The following is an 18096-nucleotide window of genomic DNA, read 5'->3' on the forward strand; positions in this document are numbered from 1 at the left end:
TCTACTTACAGTCTCATCTATTGAAAAAAGGACTAAAGCAGTGGTCCTCAAGTGGTTTTTCTTCATGGCCCAGAATTTATATTGGACATTGTGGTGACCCAACCCAGTACCAAAATTGTTCATCGCACATAAGTAAACTTAAATGACCATAAAATCAAACAATTCCATGTATTTTTTTTTTTTCAATTAACATTTTTAATGATTCATAAACTTAACGCTAAGAAAAAAACAACATATAATGAATCAATCACATTTAACATTAAACCCCCACTATAACCCCTCCTCCTGTACTTATCCTCCAAATTTATGACTGCCCCATCTCCCAAAATACAGAGTCTGGGGCAGAACGAAATTTGAGTGCTCAACACATCACACACAAAACTCTGTACCTTCAACCAAAATTCTTGGATCTTACCACACCCCCAAAAAACATGGGTTGTGTCTCCATCTTCTGATTGGCATCACCAGCAGGTGGGTGTGTCTTTAAGACCAAGCCTATACAATTTAGAGGGGGTCCAATAAAATCCATGTAAAATCTTAAATTGAATAAGGCGCACCCTTGCATCTCTGGATGCAGACTTGATGTTTTCTAGAATCCTAGCCCTCACTCTCTCCTCCAATACCAAGTTTAAATCTTTCTCCCATAATCTCTTGAGAGAAGTTATAGCTCCGTCCCCCAGACTCTGAATTAGCAGGGAGTAATACACTGATGCCTCATGACCATTTCCAAAAGCAGTAATCACCTCTCCCAGAGTATCTGCCGCTTTAGGGGGCAGTGTGCTACTCCCAAAAACAGTGCAGATCAGGTGGTGCAGCTGTAAATACCTATAGAATTGAGATCTGGTAATCCAAAAATGCTGAACAAAATTTTCAAAAGATCTCAATACTCCACTCTCATATAGGTCACCGAGTGTAGTAATCCCCCTCACAATCCAGTCTGACCAGCAGAAAGGGGACTTCTTAATACATAATTTAGGGTTCAGCCATATGCTCGAGGCAAGATTTAAATAAATTAAACTCTCTGGACACTTTTATCCATACCGAGTGCAAATGCGAGATAACAGGGTGTAACTTAACTTCTCCGATTAGTTTGATAGAAGGACTTTGCAGTGGCGAAATAGGGGCAAGAACTTCCTGTTCAATACAAAACCAGGGAGGGGCTCTCTCAGGTGGAAGTAACAAATGAGCCAAATGTCTGAGACCGAATGCATAATAATAAACCAAAATCTTGGGTAGGCCTAGCCCACATTTGTCAATCGGCCTATGTAATTTATAGAAATGTAATCTGGGACGCTTACCATTCCAAATGGAGGACTTCGCTATGCTGTCAAATTGCTTGAAATAAGAGAGGGGGACATCTACATGGAGAGATTGTAACAGGCAGTAAAATTTCGGAATACAATTCATTTTAATAACATTAACCTTCCCAATCATAGATAAATGTAATGAAGCCCACCTGCCACATCGCTCGAAAACTTTTTTATTAAGGGATCAAAATTAACTAATTAAATCAGACAAATTTGCTGGGAATAAAATGCCCAAATACTTAATGCCCTGTTTGGGCCACTGGAAGGTACCTGGCTGGAAAGCCATTACTGGGCAACATGCTGTCAGAGCCAAAGCTTCGAATTTAGACCAATTAACCCGAGAACTTATAAAAGGAATTAATTATTCTGTGGAGGCAAGGCATTAGTGGGGTGCCACCACCCCTGGAAAATCATCTTCCCTTCTTATCGCAGCTGCCAATGGTTCCAGGGCAAGACAGAACAATAATGGGGAAAGAGGGCAACCCTGCCATGTGCCCCATCCAGAGTAAAATAATCTGAAATTAATCCATTTGTTTGTACCACCGCTACCGTATGTCTATAAAGTAACTTAATCCATCCAATAAAAGTATTCCCGAACCCATATATTTCCAAAATCTTAAAAAGATAATCCCATTCTACCATATCAAATGCCTTTTCAGCATCAAGTGAGATGGCAACAACCAGAGTCTGATCATTCACCACTGACCACATAATATTGATGAGACGCCTAATGTTGTCAGAAGAGCTGCGGCCCCGAATAAACCCCACCTGATCTATATGTATAAGAGATGTCATAACTTAATCAGTTAGCCAAAATTTTTGACAATATTTTAACATCTAGCTGGATTTTTTAAGAACTGACTGATCCGGGCTTGTGTCATGGTTGGCGGAAGCTTTCCATTCTTTAATGATTCTCTATAAACTTCTAACAAAAGTGGAGCCAGTTCTGTAGCATAAGATCTAAAAAAGCCATCCGGTCCTGGAGCTTTGCCTGTAGGCAAGGCCTTAATTACCTCGCTAAGCTCCTCCAAGTTTATCTCAGAATTTTTTTGCTCCGTCGTCAGTTTAGGGAGTTCTAATGGTTCCAAAAAATGTCTAATATCCTCATCAGTAGACAAAGACGTGGAACTATAGAGATAGAATTCTTTAAAAGCTTTATTAATATCAATGGCCAAGGTAAATATCTTACTACCAGCAGATTTCACTGAAGGAATGGTAGAAAAAGACTCCCTCTGCTTTATAATTCTAGCCAAAAGCTTCCCTGCCTTGTCCCCTGACTCAAAGTATGACTGTCTTGCCCTGAGTAGCCAAAACAGTATTATATCTATATTTCAATCGGGTCAATTCTCCGAGGCCATCAGACGACATCGGCACTTCAGCTTTGCCTCGGCACTTTTAATATTCCCTTCCAACTCCACGAGTTTTCGTGCTTTGGATTTTTTGATGAATGAGGCATACTGTATGATCCGACCCTTAAGAACCACCTAAGCCATGCCCACAGAGGATACTGAGGACAAGTTGGTCTCCATATAAACATTCATTTCAGCCTTTAACATTTGTTGGAAATCAGGATTTTGCAAAAAGGATACATTAAAGCACCAACTATATGATTCTTTTTTTTTCTCCGTATGTGGCAACACCTCTAAACTCACCAGGGCATGATCTGAGACAATGTTTCCAATTGAGCAATCCACAACAGACGAAATGAGGGACTTAGATATATATATAAAAAAATCTATTCTAGAATAAATCTTATGGACTGATGAAAAAAATGTATAGTCCCTCCCAGATTGGTTTAAAAGTCTCCAAATATCTGTAAGACCAAGATTTGTACACATCCTGTGAAGTGTCAGTGTTGCTCTAGGGGGCTTGCACACTTTTGCTTCACTATGATCAAGGACTGAGACCATCAAAAGATTAAAGTCTCCTCCCAATATTATACCATGAGGGGTGCCAGCGGCTTGCAACATCCCTTCAAGATCTATAAAAAAGCCCTGATCATCAGCGTTAGGTGTGTAAATATTAGCCAAAATCAACCTTTGCCCCTGAATTTCTGCTAAAACAACAATGACTCTTCCTAATTTATCTTTAATCTGTTTGAGACATTTGAATTGTAGATGTTTACTTATCAGTATAATGACTTCCCTGCTCTTACTTGAGCCAATACTAAAGAAAACATGTCCACCCCATATTGTTCAGCTTCCTGCAGGGAAAGATGTATTTCTTGAAGAAACACTATATCATATTTCTTACATTTAAGAAAAGAATTAACCTTCCTTCTTTTTATAGGGTGCCCCAACCCATTCACATTCCTCATGGAGAGAGATAATCCACTCGTATTAACATTTGACATTTTGACATATTAGATATAATAGACTGTGTGTAAAAATAAAATTTATGAACAATATTGCTTGTTGTGGGCATGTAAATATTTTGCGACCATCCTTAGTATCTATTCTCAATTTAGCCAGAAACATCAGTGCAAAAGCGATCCTCCTTCGATGCAAGAGTTTCTTAAAGGAGTGTTACTACACAAAACAAACTCCAACTGCTAGACGGAACATCACAAAAAGACACAAAATGGCACCCAGCTTCCTCAGACAGTCAAGTGTATGTACAGCGAGACGAGCTCACTCGGGAGCCAAGTAAGAAACACCAAATGGCATACTCACCCCATTTTCTCTATGAAAGCCAATGCTTGCTGTGGGCATGTAAATATTTTGTAGCCATCCTTAGTATCTATTTTCAGTTTGGCCGGAAACATCAGTGCAAAAGCGATCTTCTGTTGATGTTAGAGTTTCTTGCATTCCTTGAATTGATCACGTTTCTCTCGTCAAATTCACAAAGACTGGGAACAAGAAAATGCTGTGTTTTTTCCAAGAAAGCTTTCCTTTACTCCTCACCTCGCACAACAGGAGATCTTTATCGGATGATCTCAGAAATTTGACCAGGATTGATCGGGGCCTGTCTCCCTCGGCGGATCTCCGAGCTGAGACCCTGTGAGCTTGCTCAATTTCCAGCTTATGGCCTGTTATGTCAAGCAGACTCGGAAAGAGCTCCTCTAGGCACTTCACCATATCTCGACCTTCCTCATGCTCAGGAATTCCAACAATTCTGACATTGTTTCGCTGATTACGATTCTCCAAATCCTCCAGTTTTTCCCAAACGTGTTCCAAGTCTATCTTGTGGATTAGCAGCTAATTCCCTCTCTGATGACTCCAGATAATCGATCAGTCACTGATATCCCCGATTCTTGTTACCAGCTCTGAGAATTTCGCCTCCATTGCCGTAATCGATTGACGTATTACAGCTAGATCTTCCAGGTCCACTACAACTTTCGTCAGCATTACAGACATACTTGCCAGTTGCCGCTGGATTTCTTCCGCCGCACCGTCCAAACCGAGTCCCTGATCTGCGGCCCTGTCTGGGGTATCAGCTTGAGCACGTAAGTGTCTTTTAATACCTCCAGAGCCCAAGGATTTTGAATTCTTTGACATGTTGACTTCTTAGAACAGTTATGTAGCAGGGTGTATCGAATCTCACTGGTTTATGATACAAAAAGAATTAAAAACTAGCAAAGTGCGCAGAGCTCGTCGTTCAAACATCCGACCCCCACATGGCGCCACGTGACTTCTAAACAATTACATTTATTAATGTTACCATGAACTGCATACGGCCAAAAAATATGACATATGAAAATGTATTTTGTTTATGCATAAACAACAGCACAAGTTTTACCTTTGAACCCATATTTAATGAGGTCTGTCCATGTTTATAACTTATTTTTTCTTTCACCTTTTTTGTGAAAGTAGCTTTGTTCATGGTTTTTGAGGATAAGGGCATGTCATGCAACATGTCCATATTGGCATCTGCCTTATTTGGCTAGCCTCTGCAAAGAAATATTTTAGTTTTTTGGTGAAATATCCCTTTAAGGGAATAATAAAGACTTAAGCAAATCTGTGAGAGAAGGTTTGGTGAGTAAACACTATTTAAAGGACAGACCTGCAATTGAAAAATATTTTTTATTTTAATGTATCCTTTAAGAAAAATCTGCCACCAAGAGCTCTACATTGTGTTGATTTAAATTGATTTCCATTTGGATGGTCTTTTCTGGGAGTTACTGCAACAAGACAGAATGAGAACTGACAAGACAGGTGTTCAGGAGACAGCAAATATACCAGCTGAATCTTAAGTGAAGATAAGTACACACGGTACATTGCTTGATCACAACCGGGGCAAATGGCCACAAGTGAACTCTGTGAACTCAATATAAAGGAATGTATGTCTAAACTCTCCTGTAATTCTCTCAGCATTTAGCTCTTTCTCACACCTGCCACTTGCGTAAATGCCAAAGAGGGAAATATCAAACACACGCAAACACAAGCGGACATATTAACACTCAAACACTCTCTTTTTTTCCTCTGTGAATGTTAATTCAAACTCCTCATGAAAACAAAAAGCCTGAAGCTCTGTGAAAGTGTGGCACAAAACATAATCAGTCTGTTTATATTCTCTGTGTCAGTCCCTACCAATCTGTATATGAAACAGCTCTCTAATCATCAGCACATACAGTATTCTGTAGGCCTCAACTGCAACCTGAAAAATCATTCAGCTGTAAATACACAACAATTTACCACATCAAACCTGCAATCACACTTGATGGTTTAATACCACTCCAATTCAAAGAAATCTTGTTTAAAAAAAACACTTGGTTTATACATTGAAGGGATCGACTAAATGAAAATTGAGAAGGAAACATAAAAACACAACAGAGAATTCATTAGGATTTTAAATGAGCTTAGAGAGTTTAAGAAGTCAGCATCAAAATCTCACCTGCTTTTGTCAGTTACTGGTGGCCACGCCTGTAGGAGGAGCATAATATGTTGAAACTCCTCCCATTTATTGCTGGATTCCAACAGTTCCAGGAACAAGGAGTTTCGCTTTTCTTCATTCTCGACATCTTTCATCTCACACTGAAACGGGCAGAGAGAAAGAGAAAGATAAAAATAAAAAATAAAAATCAAACAATTAAAAAATCTGTTTTTTGGTTGAAATAAAAGGTTTACATTAAAAACTATATTTTTAATTCATAGAGTATACACTCACAGAGCATTTTGTTAGGAACACTATGGTCCTACTAAAGTGACCGACGTGGTCTTCATCTGTTGTAGCCCATCCACCTCATGGTTTGAAGTGTTGTGCATTCTGAGATGCTATTCTGCTCACTACAATTGTACAGAGAGGTTATCTGAGTTACCGTAGCCTTTCCGTCAGCTCCAACCAGTCTGGCCATTCTCCATAATCGCATTAATAAGTAGGTGCAAAGGACTTCCTAATAAAGTGCTCAATGAGTGTATGTGCAGTATATAATGTAAATGTGACAAAAAAACACATGCAAATACTATGGCTTATCAAGCAGTCATACTGAAAGTTAAGACTGAACCTGTGAAAGAATGTCTTTCAGGCTACAGAACTAAAAGGTAAGACAGAAGGTGTACAGATGGAGGGCTGGCAACAGAACTCATGTATAGCAGAAGGGCTAAACATGAAAAGACAAAGAAAGTGAGATGGAGGAAGGAGGAGGAGAGAGGGCCTGAAACAGCTGGACAGGAGCACACAATCAAAATAGAATGACTTCTATGGAGAAAGAAGTGAATTCTCGCCTGTGGTGACTCTTATTCTTGTTCTCATCTAAAAGAGAAAGTAATTAATTTCCCTTTAGCAACTGAAGCACAATTTAACAGCTGAGAAAAAGTCTGATTCCTGTTGGGGGGGGGGGGGGGGTCATAAAATGCACACACACAAACGTGACTGGGTGGTATGTGCCCATGCTCATATATGAGATTAAGAGACCATGTCTAATATAAGTAGTGAAACACATAGAAAGGTCACAATAACACTGAGGGAGAAAGAGACTTTAAAATGCAGCAATTTATATACAGTACCAGTCAAAAATATACTCATTTGTTATTTTTACTATTTTCCACACTTTAGAATAATAGTAAATTCATCAAAACTATTAAATAACACATTTGGAAATATAGGAATTATGTAGTGACCAAGAAGGGTTAATAAAATGATATTCCTTATTTATTAGATTCTTCAAGTAGGTATTAACTATTGAGGCATCAAACTGGGATGCTTTTCCCACAGTCTTGTGGAGTTCCCAACATGTTGGGCACTTGTTGGCTGCTTATCGTTCATTATTTGGTCCAATTCATTCCAAAAATATATTTTAAAATGCTTAAAACATTTAAGCATTAGCCTTGAGATCAAAATTAATTCAATTACAACTTTTTGGTTGTCAAACATAGTGGAACATGTCCATACACCTGGATGGGAACTGATTTTATACATCCACCAAAAATCACCATGGCAACAGCTGGCTAAAAATCATTGCAAAGACGGCTTAGAAAAGTGAAGTTAGTTCTGAAAAATGGGTCAAGCATAATTTGTTTGCAGCTGCCACTCGGTATGATATTTTGTTAATGAAGTGTCTGAATAGTTTTTTGGGCGACTGTAATTCTTTTCTGTTCAATATTAATGCTATCAGTTAGTGCCCGACCGATATAACGGACCGATATTAGCCTTTCACCGATATATCGGTATCAGCGTATATGTTTACCGATATGCGCAGATATGAAAACTTTTTTAACATACAGAATGCATGAAACAATGCTTTATAATTGGTGTCATTACGTAGTTTGTCCAGCAGAGCACGCTCCGACTCCACTGTTTACAGAGCTGGCTCTGAGCTGATGGTGGCTCTGCAGATAGGGCGGAGTTGAGCGGTGTCTTCGTGGTAAGTTGCTAACTAGTTTGTGAAATACATACTGGAAAGTTATTAAACAATGACCCCATCATTTTCCCTTTTCAATATAACTAATATAATGTTAACCCTGTCCCTGACAACCATGTCACTCATGTCTATTTGCTGTTAGCATCTATAGCTTGTCAGTGCAGTCAGTTAAGTAGCAGATTGAAAGGTAAACATCAGAGCCTCTTTTTGCAGCTCAGTAGACAACGGTGCGGTGGTGGATTGTGTCTGTGGAGTGTTGATTTCATGCTACGCTGTTACCTAGTTGGTGAGATGCAATGCTGGAAAGTAAATAAAGTCCATCTTTTACTCTCTGTGACAACGAGCTTATAGCTAACTAGCTAACCACGTAGCTACTTTCATTGCTTGTCAGCTGAGTGAAAGTTAATGTGCAAACATGTATTCACCAAACTGTTTTGTTCAGGATTCACAGTTTGGTACCTCCTTCAACCGAACAATTCCAGTCATTGCATTTATAAAATGTAATATTTAAAAGTCTGGTTTTCCACTGTTGAAAGTTTCCCCTGAACTTGTATAGTAGAATACGGTGTAACACCGCTGCTGCTGTTTTTCTCTTGTCTCTGCAGGTGTAAATGCTTCTTGTTTTACAACCTGCCAATAATTGACTGGCAGTATTAAAACAGTCAGCATTTGACTGATACTAAACAGTAATGTGACACTGCTTCACAGGCGGAAGGGAAGGAAAACACAGGGAAGCGGAGTTTCCAGGTTCAGGTAAGAGTTTTAATTGGCCACCTCAGTGCTTTACAATTTCACAAACTCATCAGTTTCACAGGCACGTAGTTACTTAAACACATCAGCTTCACAAACACAACAGATTAAGCACAACAGCTTCTGTAGCACTGTGGCCTTCCTTGTGCCAGACTTTCTCTCTCTGCTGCTGGAGGCGTGGCTGTTTATATGCTGCTCTCCCCATGCATACTGGAATTAGAGACAGGTGTTCAACATAATCTAGCTCAGGTGCAAGCACCCTTACCGCTTTCTCTCTCTCCGGACGGACGCTTGACAACACCCCCGCTGCCACATATCCCCACCGCCCGACTCAGGCCGGGGAGGCATCCGGCCTGCCTACCACTCCCCCCCCCTTTCTGGAGAGGAAGTCGGCGGCAGCCATCTGCGCTCCCGTCTGTGGACCACCTTGAACTTAAACAGCTGAAGAGCCAGATACCAACGGGTGATCTGCGTGTTGGTATCTTTCATGCACTGGGCCACTGGAATGGGGCGTGATCCAAGCAGAGGGTGAAGGCCCGCCCCAACAGGTAGTACCGGAGTGTGAGGACCGCCCACTTGATGGCGAGACACTCCTTTTCCACGGTGCTGTACTTAGTCTCCCTCAGCAAGAGCTTACGGCTAATGTACAGCACCGGGCACTCCTCCCCCTCCACCACATGCGAGAGTACGGCCCCCAGCCCTCTGTCTGAAGCGTCCGTCTGCAAAACAAAAGGGAGAGAGAAATCGGGTGAATGTAAAAGCGGCCACCAGCAAAGCGCGGCTTTCACTTGCATAAACACCGGTTGACACTGCTCCGCCCACTGGACCGGGTCTGGAGCTCCCTTTTTAGTGAGATCAGTCAGCGGGCTGGTGACGTCCAAATAATTAGGCACAAATCTCCTATAATAGCCAGCCAGCCCCAGGAACTGTCTCACCCCCTTTTTGGTCTTGGGCCTCGGGCAAGCCGCAATCGTCTTGTCAATTTGGGGACGCACCTGCCCATGGCCCAAGTGGAACCCCAGATATCGTACCTCCACCCGCTCAATCGTGCACTTCTTGGGGTTTGCTGTGAGTCCGGCCCGTTGCAGCGATCTCAGAACCGCCCTCAGATGTTGCATGTGCTGCTACCAATCATTACTGTAAATTACGATGTCATCCAAGTATGCAGCGGCGTAAGCCGAATGCGGTCTGATGAGACGCTGAAACATAGCCGGGGCTCCAAACAAACCGAACAGAAGTGTCACAAATTGGTGTAATCCGAACGGTGTGGAGAAAGCTGTTTTTTCACGGGAAATTGGTGTCAAGGGGATCTGCCAATAACCCTTTGTCAAATCCAGTGTCGAATAAAATCGAGCAGTGCCCAACCTATTGAGCAACTCATCAACGCGAGGCATTAGGTATGCGTCAAATTTAGACACCACGTTGACTTTTCTATAATCCACACAGAAACATACAGACCCGTCACTCTTAGGAACAAGAACAACCGGGCTGGACCAATCGCTGTGGGATTCCTCTATTAACCCCATATTGAGCATTGCATCCAATTCATCCCGGACAATTTTCTTTTTGTGCTCGGGCAATCGGTAGGGATGGCTACATACCACCACCCCCGGCTCGGTCTCGATGTGGTGTTGGATGAGGTCCGTGCAACCCAGTAGAGGGGAAAATACATCTGCGAATTCTTGTTGAAGTTTGGCAACCTCTGCGAGTTGGTACGGTGAGAGGTGGTCTCCACAAGTGACTGGGGTGAAATGATTGTTTCGTATTCACCTCTGGCCTGAGCTCCACCCTCTCTCGAACTACCGTAGCCAACGTCACAGGGACCACCTCCCTCCACAATTTCAGGAGGTTGAGCTGATATATTTGACGTGTGCCTCCTCTATCGGTTCACTTTACCTCATTATCGAGATCCCCCACTCATCGTGTGACCTCAAAGGTTCCTTGACACGAGTAATTTGGAGTTCGATGTGGGGAGTAATACGAGTACTTTATCTCCTGGTGCAAATTCCCACAGCTGAGTTCCGCTGTCATACAGCCGGTGCTGTCGTTCTTGAGCTTGGAGCAAATTCTCCTGTGTTAGTTGCCCCAAGGTGTAGAGTTTTGCTCTAAGATCAAGAACATATTGGATTTCATTCTTGAAGGTCCCTCCTCCCAAGTTTCACGGATGACATCAAGCACGCCGCACGGGCGCCGCCCATATAGCAGCTCAAATGGGGAAAATCCCGCGGAGGCTTATGGGACCTCTCGTACTGCGAATAACAGGGGATCAAGCCATTTATCCCAATTTCTAGTATCCTCGTGCACAAACTTACGAATCATATTTTTAAGGGTTTTATTAAATCGCTCCACCAGGCCATCTGCTTGTGGATGGTAAACGCTGGTGTGAATTGACTTACTGCCCAATCATTCGTAAAGCTCACGTAGTGTTCGTGACATAAAGGTTGTGCCCTGATCGGTGAGGATTTCTTTCGGAATCCCCACCCGGGAAATTATTTTGAAGAGTGCCTCTGCAACACTACGAGCTGAGATGCTGCGTAGAGGCACTGCTTCTGGATATCGCGTTGCATAGTCCACTAGGACTAATACAAAACGATGTCCTCATGCTGACCGCTCTAATGGCCTGACGAGGTCCATTCCAATTCTCTCGAAGGGGACCTCGATCAGCGGAAGGGGGCGCAATGGCGCTTTTGGGGTGGCCGGTGGATTCACCAGCTGACAATCGCGGCATGCTGCACACCACCTGCGGACATCGCCGCCAATGCCCGGCCAATAAAAACGGGCTATTAGGCAGTTCAGTGTTTTTCTCTCCCCTAGACGACCCACCATGGGGTTATAATGAGCTGCCTGGAAAACCATTTCCCGACAGCTCCGCGGTATTAAGAGCTGGATTGTATCTTCCTTTGTTTGAGCGTCCTGTGTCACTCAATACAACCGCTCATTTATAATTGCGAAATTAGGATATGAATGTGCGACATTCGGCTGGAGTTGTTGACCATCAATCACTCTCACTTGGTCAAAGGCGTGCTTGAGGGTCTCGTCCTGCGACTGCTCCAAAGGGAAATCCCCTTCAGGAAATTCCCTGAGGATGGGCGGGGCTGCAGCCTCACCCCCCCTCACATCATCCCGACGTTGAACTGATGAAGAAGGCTCCGGCTCCGCCTCCCCTGCCAGAGCGTCACACATTTCACATCTCATCGCTCTAGTACAGGACCCATCCGTGCATATTCCCTTTAATACATGTCTAAATTCAGGCCAATTAGTCCCCAAAATCAGCAGATGGGTGAGGCGGGAACTAACCGTGGCCTCCACTCTATGTTTTGTTCCCCAAAATTTAATCACGAGGGTCACCACAGGGTAGTTGTGAATATCCTCATGCACACACTTCACCCTCACCATTTTAGCTGTGCCCAAAGCCTCGCGTTGAACCAAGCGTTTTTGAATAGAGGTTTATTACAACCCGTGTCCACCAATGCTTGGTAAGTACCCCCCCTTGACACTTACTGGTATCCGGTATACTCCGGTTCGATTGGGGGCAGACTGCGGAGTGTCGGGGATCCGGACCACCATTCCCAGCTCCATCACTGATCCCAGAATTGACCCGGATCCCTGCAACTCCAGCAGACCGGCCCAGGCGCCACGCCTGCACCTGCGTCGGCAGACATTTCCACCTGAGGGGGAGCGCGGCAGGGCACTGTAGAGGTACGGGGCGGTGTCCACTTCCTCATGTGGGGAACTGGCCTCGGTGGTGGAGCTCCACGCCTCTATGGGCAGGAATGGGCTCTGGGGAGAAAGAGCAGAGTGAGAGGGAAGGGGGAGAGACACACGGGGAGGGGGAAGAGAGGGGAGGACTCTTCCGCCCTCGGGTACACCACCAAATGGTCCTCCGCAAGCTGGACAGCTTCCTCCAGCGACGCCGGGTGGTGGCACTGGACCCATTCCGCTGTCCCCGGTGGCAGTCGATGAATCAGCTGCTCCAGTACCACCTGGTCGATCACTCCCCCGACATCACGATTCCCCGCCAGCAGCCATTTCCGGCACGCGTCTCGAAGCCGTTGGGAAAAAGCAAACGGGCGGTCAGTCTTCCCCAGCTTCAAGGTCCGGAATAGCTGGCGATACTGTTCCGGGCTACCACCCACCCGCTGCACGATAGACTTTTTCAGATCATCATAGGCCAGGAGATTATTCGCCGGCAACTTTTGGGCAGCAAACTGAGCTTCCCCGGACAGAAATGGGAGGAGCCTGGCCGCCCACTGGTCACGCGGCCAGCCCCAGATCTCCGTGGTTCTCTCAAATAAGTCGAGGAAAGCCTCGGCATCATCTTTGGCTCCCATCTTCAGGAGTGTGGGGGGAGGCAGTTGGCTGCGGTGGTCCGAGGTCACGGCTCTCTCTTTCTCCTGGCCGAGGAGGCTCCGGATCACGAGCCGGTCCTCTGCTTGAGCACGTAGGATCTCGAAGAAGCGCCGTTCCTGGTCTTGGCATAGCTCAAGCAGGGATTGCTGGTTGGACTGATGCATACTGGCGAGGGACTGGATGATCTCGGCCACCTGGGAGGACTCCATGGGGCGTACTTCAGTTTTTATCCCAGGTTTCGGCACCAGTGTGACACTGCTTCACAGGCAGAAGGGAAGGAGAACACAGGGAAGCAGGGTTTCCAGGTTCAGGTAAGAGTTTTAATCAGCCACCTCAGTGCTTTACAATTTCACAAACTCATCAGTTTCACAGGCACATAGTTACTTAAACACATCAGCTTCACAAACACAATAGATTAAGCACAACAGCTTCTGTAGCACCGTGGCCTTCCTTGTGCCAGACTCTCTCTCTCTGCTGCTGGTGGCGTGGCTGTTTATATGCCGCTCTCCCCATGCTCACTGGAATTAGAGACAGGTGTTAAACATAATCAAGCGCCCTTACCGCTTTGACCACGCTTGACCACGCCCCCACTGCCACAAGTACTACTGATGTTTATTTAGCTATTTATTTTATTTGTATTTATTCTTTATTTTAATGGTCAGCATTTGACTGATACTAAACAGTACTGATGTTAATTTAGCTATTTATTGTATTTTTATTTATTCTTTATTTTCTCAGTGTTCATTTCTAGAATTTGTTGACAATGTATAATAATAATATCAAATATTCTTTGATAAAAATATTTAAGTACCTTTGCAGTCATATCCACATAGAAAAGGTCTGTTTTCATTCCAACTCAAAAATTAAATATATCGGCCACCATATCGGTAATCGGTGAATTTCCCCCCTCTAAAATCGGTATCGGTCTCAAAAATCCCATATCGGTCGGGCTCTACTATCAGTGTATTCTACTCTCTCTCTCACTATTAATATCTTTGGAATAAATGAAGAGATTGCAATAATTTCATCATACTGGCATAAACCTCTTTAATTCCCACACTTCCTTACAATCCCTCTCTGTCTCACTGTTATTCACTGATGTGAAAATAAATTAGACTGACACCTTGGCCTGAGCATTTTCAAGACCATATTTCCATTCAACCACCATCCTGCACATTCAGATGATTAATAACCTGACTAGTACACCCGTTACAGCCAATCATGTTTGACCTTCATTTATTATGATGTGACAATAACCACTGAGACAACACCTAAATGCGGCCAGCATTCCCGAGACTTATCAGTCTTTTGCCTAATTGGTTAAAAATGAGCTGGCGGGTAGAAATTGGTTCGACAGGCCTCTGAGACTCTTCTGTTCCCTATATATTAAATGAGCAGTGTTTAGTGTCTGCATGAAATATTGACTGAGAAAGCAGGAGAAAACAAAAGCAAAACTGAACATAGCGCCTTTCTGAAAGCTTAAATGTCTAGACCTCTGCCAAGCTTATACCAATGTTCTTGACAAGGTTCTCTGTGTTGATGGCGGGTCGAAAAACTCATAAGCTAATCTGTGACAAATAAAATGGGAGGTCAAAGGGAAATTCCCCTAGGAAGTCTAAAAGAAAAAGCAGTCAGATCTACACCATAATCACCCACACATACTTCACTAACAGGAAGCGCGAGAGAGACAGGCAGGTTAGAAGAGAACAAAACTTGAAATAAAATGGGTCTGTTCGCTGAACACATCAGCACAAGGGCAGGAGGGAAAGATGAGAATAAAATAATATGACACATCCCCCGCCCTCCAGCATCCCTTCAGCCTTTAAAAGAGACCCCAGGGAAGAGAAAGAGAGCCTCCACTCGTGCAACCATTCTCCCTGCTTCAGAGCATCTGCCCACGCCACCAAAAGACAATCAGTGTGTGTGCACGGAGGGAGGGGGGGGGGGTCCTTAGACAAACTGAATGAGTTTGTGGCAGTGCCATCAAGCTACGCCACACTTCAAGGCATCCATCCACTCCAACGCTCTCCCACCTGCAGAAAATCTCCCTGCCTCCTCTCCGCCACATGCCAACACACAACAATTTCTCCTTTAAGGGTTAGTTCGGTGTGTGTGCACTCATGAATTTGCACTCAAGTCCATCAGTGTGAAATTCTCATATACAGTGATTTGCAGTGCAGGAGCAAGTTGGTCCTTTTAACTCCGCTGGGCTCCATCTTGGTCTGTGACGGCTAATGGCTGCCTACACACACACACACACAAACATACCACTCCAGCTGTGAGGGGCTTTTAGTTAAATAGCACAAAATCCAAGAAAAAAAAGGGCTGCTGGTGAAAAATATCTTTAAAAAAAATATAAATGGATTTTCGAGTCATTGTGCTTCATCTATCTTAACATAGAGAGCGGACAGTAAGGAGGACGGCATTGACAGTTGTGGTTCTTTAGATCAGGGTTGCTGCAGAGTTTTTAAAATTTTAAAGGCACTTTAACTTTGAAATACACCGGGGACTCTTATTTTGAAATGTTTGCACTTCACTGCTTCCAGCTGCTCATTCAAACAAATAAGGGATATAAAATGTGCCCTCCGACAATAATCTACAACATATTACAATATAAACAATTAAAAGTAAACATTGTCATATTACATCAACACTACATCATCAGCAACAGATCATTAGTGATCACTTGTCATAAATTTCCAATATGGCTTAATGATGGTGAACTGCTCTGCAACAGCTGAAAACACTCAAGCCCCCGTGTGCTTGGAGAAAAAATAACAGTGCTGTGTTTTCACTTTGAAGGACGCAGCACATGCGTTTATTCGTATTCTTTTTAAGTTTGATAATCACATTAACACAGATAGACATGGGAACAGAGAGTTGGTGTAGTTTAGTCCGGAGAATAGCTGGGATGATGGTGTTGAAAGCTGAACTGAAGTCCACAAATAGGATCCTTGCATATGTCCCCAGGCTGTCCAGATGTTGCAGGATATGATGCAATACCATGTTGACTGCATCATCGACAGACCTGTTTGCTCGATAAGCAAAATTAAAGGGGATCTAGACAGGGTCCAGTGATGTTCTTCAGGTGGGCCAACACCAGTCTCTCAAATGATTTCATGACCACAGACGTCACGGTGACAGGTCTGTAGTCATTAAGTCCTGTGATTTTTGGTTTCTTTGGGATAGGAATAATGATTGAGCATTTGAAGCAGCATGGGACTTCACACTGCTCCAGTGATCTACTGAAGATCTGTGTGAAGATGGTTAGCACAGGACCGAAGACACGCTGGCGAGACGCCATCTGGGCCTGAAGCTTTCCTCGTCTTTTGTTTCTGAAAGACGCAGCTCACATCATCTTCACAGATCTTAAGTGCAGGTTGAGTTGCAGGAGGGGGGAGGAAGGGGGTTGCAGGAGGTGTTGGTGTTTGTGTGAAGTGAAGGTCAGAGTGGGTGTGGGGTGTGAGATTGGGCCTTTCAAATCTGCAGTAGAACACATTCAGGTCGTCAGCCAGTTGTTGGTCCACCACAGGGTTGGGGGTAGGAGTCCTGTAATTTGTGAGTTGTTTCATGCCACTCCACACTGATGCAGGGTCGTTAGCTGAAAACTTGTTTTTCAGCTTCTCAGAGTATCTTCTTTTAGTCACTCTGGTTTCCTTGCTCAGTGTGTTCCTGGCCTGATTGTACAAGACTTTATCCCTACCCCTGTAAGCATCCTCTTTGGCCTGACGAAGCTGCCTGAGCTCTGCTGTAAACCACGGTTTGTCATTGTTGAACTTTAAATAAGTCCTAAATGGAATGCACATATCCTCACAGAAACTGATATATGATGTAACAGTATCTGTGAGCTCATCCAGGTCTGTGGCTGCAGCCTCAAAAACACTCCAATCCATACAATTGAAGCAGGCTTGTAGTTCCCGCTCTGCTTCATTGGTCCATCTCTTTACAGTCCTTACTTCTGGCTTGGTTGATTTTAATTTCTGCCTGTAGGTTGGAAGAAGATAAACCAGACAGTGATCAGAGAGTCCCAAAGCTGCTCTAGGGACAGAGTGATATGCATCCTTTATTGTTGTGTAGCAATGATCCAGTATATTCCTGTCTCTGGTGGGGCATGTAATGTGCTGTTTGTATTTGGGCAGTTCACATGTGAGATTTGCTTTGTTAAAATCCCCAAGAATAATAATAACTGAGTCCAGGTATTGTTGTTCCATGTCTGTGATTTGATCAGCCAGCCGTTACAGCGCCACATTCAAACATGCGTTTGGCGCGATATACACACTCACCAGAATAAACGAGGAAAACTCCTGCGGCGAGTAGAAAGGTTTACAGTTAATAGAGTGCTTCCAAATTAGGACAGCACATCCTCTTTAACGTTGTTACATCTGTACACCAACTTTCATTGATTTAAAAGCATGTTCCACCGCCTCTCGTTTTCCCCGTTAACTGTGATCCACTCTGAAAGCTGAAAGCCCGGCAGATGTAATGCGCTGTCCAGAATGGCTTCACTCAGCCAGGTTTCTGTGAAGCACAAGGCAGCAGAGGTTGAAAAGTCCTTGTTTGTGCGGGTGAGGAGATGTAGTTCATCCGTTTTGTTAGGAAGAGAGCGGAGATTCGCAAGATGAATGCTCGGCAGCGCTGTTCGAAAGCCGCGCTGACGGAGTTTGACCAGCGCACCGGCTCGTCTCCCTCGCCTGCGTCTCATAGCGCGTTTAAACAACACAGCCGCACCTCTGACTAAAATGTCCAGCAAAACGTCTGAATAGTCAAAAACCACTGTTAATTTTCATCAGTTCGTCTCTGGTAAAACTGACTGGAAAAAGATTACTAAACACAGGACAAACAAACAAAAACAACAAAACAATAGGAGCGCTCCACACCGAGGCGGCCATC

General features: G+C 43.9%; 1 protein-coding gene across 4 annotated transcripts in view; it reads right to left on the reverse strand.

Annotated features, from left to right (window-relative positions):
* LOC127410350 (NBAS subunit of NRZ tethering complex-like) overlaps positions 1-18096 on the reverse strand; it is a 288769-nt gene that overhangs the window by 26805 nt on the left and 243868 nt on the right. For all 4 annotated transcript variants that reach the window (XM_051645563.1, XM_051645560.1, XM_051645561.1 and 1 more), the window contains one exon: positions 6141-6280. In XM_051645563.1, the coding sequence (XP_051501523.1) occupies positions 6141-6280 (140 nt within the window). The remainder of the gene's footprint in view (positions 1-6140; positions 6281-18096) is intronic.

The sequence above is a fragment of the Myxocyprinus asiaticus genome, chromosome 19 (assembly GCF_019703515.2).
Source record: "Myxocyprinus asiaticus isolate MX2 ecotype Aquarium Trade chromosome 19, UBuf_Myxa_2, whole genome shotgun sequence".
Taxonomy (NCBI): Eukaryota; Metazoa; Chordata; class Actinopteri; order Cypriniformes; family Catostomidae; genus Myxocyprinus; species Myxocyprinus asiaticus.